Source organism: Caloenas nicobarica, chromosome 13 (genome assembly GCF_036013445.1).
Source record: "Caloenas nicobarica isolate bCalNic1 chromosome 13, bCalNic1.hap1, whole genome shotgun sequence".
NCBI lineage: Eukaryota > Metazoa > Chordata > Aves > Columbiformes > Columbidae > Caloenas > Caloenas nicobarica.
Genome location: NC_088257.1, coordinates 247,276 through 250,739, shown reverse-complemented (window position 1 = coordinate 250,739; position 3,464 = coordinate 247,276). Strand labels below are relative to the sequence as shown.

General features: G+C 54.9%; 1 protein-coding gene across 1 annotated transcript; it reads right to left on the bottom strand.

Moving 5' to 3' along the window:
• Positions 1-269: 269 nt before the first annotated feature.
• On the bottom strand, positions 270-3,251 carry EGR1 (early growth response 1). The gene is made up of 2 exons (XM_065644040.1): positions 2,854-3,251; positions 270-2,547 (listed from the first exon to the last, which is right to left on the bottom strand). The coding sequence occupies exons 1-2, from the start codon at positions 3,086-3,088 to the stop codon at positions 1,247-1,249; spliced, it is 1,536 nt and encodes a 511-aa protein (XP_065500112.1). The 5' UTR covers positions 3,089-3,251; the 3' UTR covers positions 270-1,246.
• Positions 3,252-3,464: the final 213 nt, after the last annotated feature.

Here is a 3,464-nt window from a genome sequence, read left to right as displayed (position 1 = left end):
GGAGAGTTGTTTTCCTTTTCAGATTAGCTCCCATGCTTCTGGGGAAGCCAGAAAACAGGAATCATGTCTACTTCAGGTGATGCACTTAATGCAAGGAAGCGTGTGCTCCATCCATGCCTTCATGAGCAACTGGACTTAGGAGCGATTGTCTCCCCTCCTTGCTCCAGGAGACAAGCAGCACTTATTGCTTCCCAGCCACTCAAGGAGCCAGGGTTGCTGCAGCACAGTCTTCCTGCGTAGAAACTTAAAGGAAAATGTGTAAGTCTGCATGATTTGGTATTTTATTTATTTTTTTCTGAAGGGTATTGTACACCAAATATCCCATTGGCAGGAAAGCGCATTCAATGTGTTTAGAAGCCAAACAGTCACTTTCATTTTAACAAACACAAAATAAAAATAAACCACAAAATAATGAACTGCATGTTCATAACATACAAAAATTGCTGCCTACTCAGTAGGTAACTACAACATTCCAACTCCTGAATATATATATATATATATATTTACATTTTTGTAACAAAAATAGACTTTGAGGGGTGTGGGGTTTTTTTTTGCTTACATTCTGTCCCCCAGGGCTTTCTCGTGCTTCCCTCCCCACCCATTCCCTGCTCTCCCTGACATTCTTTGAGTAACATCCCTTTCACTTTAAGGCAAGATGCAAAGCATCCATTCACACAAATGCATGACGTCAGCAAGGCTTCACAAAAAGGCACCAAGACTTGTAACTTTAAAAACAAAACTTCTGCCACATGTGAGTGTCTCATCAGGTGATATTTACATAGCATCACTCTAACATGCTCAAATACAGTAAGTGCTGTTCCCAAAGAAGTTTGAAACTCATTACAGCATTGTCACTGAATAGAATTAACATTTACAAATATGGCCCTGCAAACTCCAAATAATACAATATGGATATGCAAAGATTTTTCACATCAATAGTACCTAAAGGAAAGCAAAACCATGGCACATGTACAATTTACATCAGCTACATACTTAATCAAAAGTCCTTTCTTCCTAATAAAAGACTATTGTTTACGGGGAAAATTATACTGAACTTATATCCACAGTCCATGCAAATTAAGTCATTCAACAGAGGTGGTAAACCTAAGCGGCAGTTGTTTCAGGCAGCTGAAGTTTAAAGAAAAGTTAAACAGCCTTGCAACATCTGGTGTTGGGGGAGCAATTGAAGACTCCGTGTCTGATAGTACCAATGGAAGAGGTGACTTCTCCTGTTCCGGAGGTCACCTCAGCAAATCTCAGTTGTCCTTGGAGAAAAGGCTGACGTCATGTCTGAAAGTGCTGAGGTCACCTGGGAGCTGAAATTGTTGGTGACCCCTGGAGATGAGAAGGAGGTGGCCACTTGGGTCTGAAAAGTGGCAGTGCCAGAGGGGTAAGTGGTCGCTATAGAGGGGGATGGGAACGTGGTGTGTGCAGGGGAGGGGTAGGAGGAGGGGGCCGGGGAGGAATATGCCGTGCGCACCGGGGAGGGGTATGTGGTGGCAATGGAGGACGGGTAGGATGCAGTCACAGAGGATGAGTAGGCAGGAACTGGGGAAGCAGTTGAGACTGGAGCTGCCTTTTCCACTTTCTTGTCCTTTTGCCTAAGGTGGATTTTAGTGTGTCTCTTCCTCTCATCGCTTCTAGCAAACTTTCTGCCACAAATGTCACAGGCAAATGGCTTCTCTCCTGTGTGTGTGCGGATGTGCGTAGTCAAGTGGTCGCTCCTGCTGAAGTTCCGCATGCAGATGCGGCACTGGAAAGGTTTCTGTCCCGTGTGGATGCGGATGTGCCGCGTTAGCTCATCGGACCGTGAAAACCTGCGGTCACAGGACTCCACTGGGCAGGCGTAGGGTCGCTCGTGAGGAGGGGTTTTGCTGGGACGGTTTGGGTATTTCCTCATCCTGCTGGGCTTGATCAGCTGGGACTGATAGTTAGTGTTGAGGGTCTTCAACTCTTGGGAGCCAGTCTGAGTAGCAAACGCCTTAATAGTGGACAGTGGCGTGAGGGAAGGCTGCTGGGCTCTGGTCTCCAGGGCTGGGAAGGGCTTCTGATCAGCCGGAACAAGACTGAGCTCCCCCTGTTGCTGAGGGAACAGGTAATCGGGGATCATTGGCACCTGAAAGTTGGTTTTAGCAGTCGGATAAGCTGGAGGTGGATACTGGATAGGGGCTCCAGAGGGGTTGGGAAAGGACTGGGTCTGCGGTTCAGGGAAAATGTCAGAGCTGGAACCAGGAAAAGTTGGTGCAGCTGAATAAATTGGACTGTTCTCACTGGCTTGGACAGAGCAGCTCAGAGGGGGGCTCTGCGAGGAGGAGGAGGATGGTGATGATGAAGAAGGTGTAGAGGTGGGAGGCGTGTTGGCCATGCCCACCAGCCCACTGACGAGGCTGAAGAGGGGCTCTGGCCACAGGGTGTTGCTGCTGTTGGGGGCCGGCTCTAGGGAAAAGCGGCCCGTGTAGGTTATCGGTGGCAGGCGCGTCGTTTGGTTGGGGTAGCTGGTTTCTGGCAGGGCTTTCTCGTTGTTCAGGGAGATCTCGGGAAAAGTGTCTGAAAAGAGGAATAGCGATTACTTCCAGCAGCCACTGCAGCTGCTGCCAGCGCTTCGCGAGCCATCCCCATGCAGCGCAGCCCCAGATCCTTGCTCTGGGTAATTAATAATTGAGCGTAACATATTGCAGCGGCGCTGGCGGGTCTCCAGCAGCAGCGAGCCCGGAGCCGCTGACGCACACCGGAGAATCCCCCCGCGCAGCCGCCGGGACGGAGGCGCCTCTGCAGCGCGGATCCCCCGCAGGCGCCGCTGCCCCCGCGACGGACCGGGACTCCCCGCCTGCCCGGCGAGGCCGGCGCGCTTACCTGCCGCCAGGTGTTCGAAGTGCTGCTCCCCGGACTCCCCGGCGGCGCCGAAGCCCGCGCTCTCGGGCGCCCCGGGCGGGGCGAGGAACTGCGGGCCCCCGCCGCTGAGCAGCATCATCTCCTCCAGCTTGGGATAGTGAGTGTCCATGGCGGGGGGCGAGTGCGGGAAGGCGCCGAACGGGTCGGAGATCTGCAGCGGGGGCAGGAGCTGCATCTCTGCCTTGGCCGCGGCCATGAGGGCGCCGGGCCGGGGCTCTGACGGCCGGTTGCTCCGCCGCCGCGGGCCCGGCGGACGGGCCGTCGCCTGCTGCGAGCCCCGCGCCGCGGTTCCCCGGCGCTGTCGGCTGCAAGTGCTCGGCTCCCCCTTCGCCCGCCCGCCCGGGGCTCCCCCGGCGCTGCCCGCTGCAAGCGCTAGGCTCCCCGCCCGCCCCGAAGCCGCCTCTATATATCGGGTCCCACCGGCGCGGCCCGCCCCGGCCCTGACGTACATGGCCATATATGGAAAGCAGGAAGCCCTTATATGGACGCGGGCTGGAGGACCCCGCCTGGCGTCAGCGGCTGGCACCGGGGAAAGCCGGGCCGTGGGGGCCCCGCCCGCCCCGGGCCGGGAG

Coding starts and splice junctions, on each gene's coding strand:
- EGR1 (XM_065644040.1), bottom strand. CDS start 3,088: ATGGCCGCGGCCAAGGCAGAGATGCAGCTCCTGCCCCCGCTGCAGATC. Junction 2,548..2,853: donor CTTCGAACACCTGGCGGCAG/GTAAGCGCGCCG, acceptor TCCTCTTTTCAG/ACACTTTTCCCGAGATCTCC.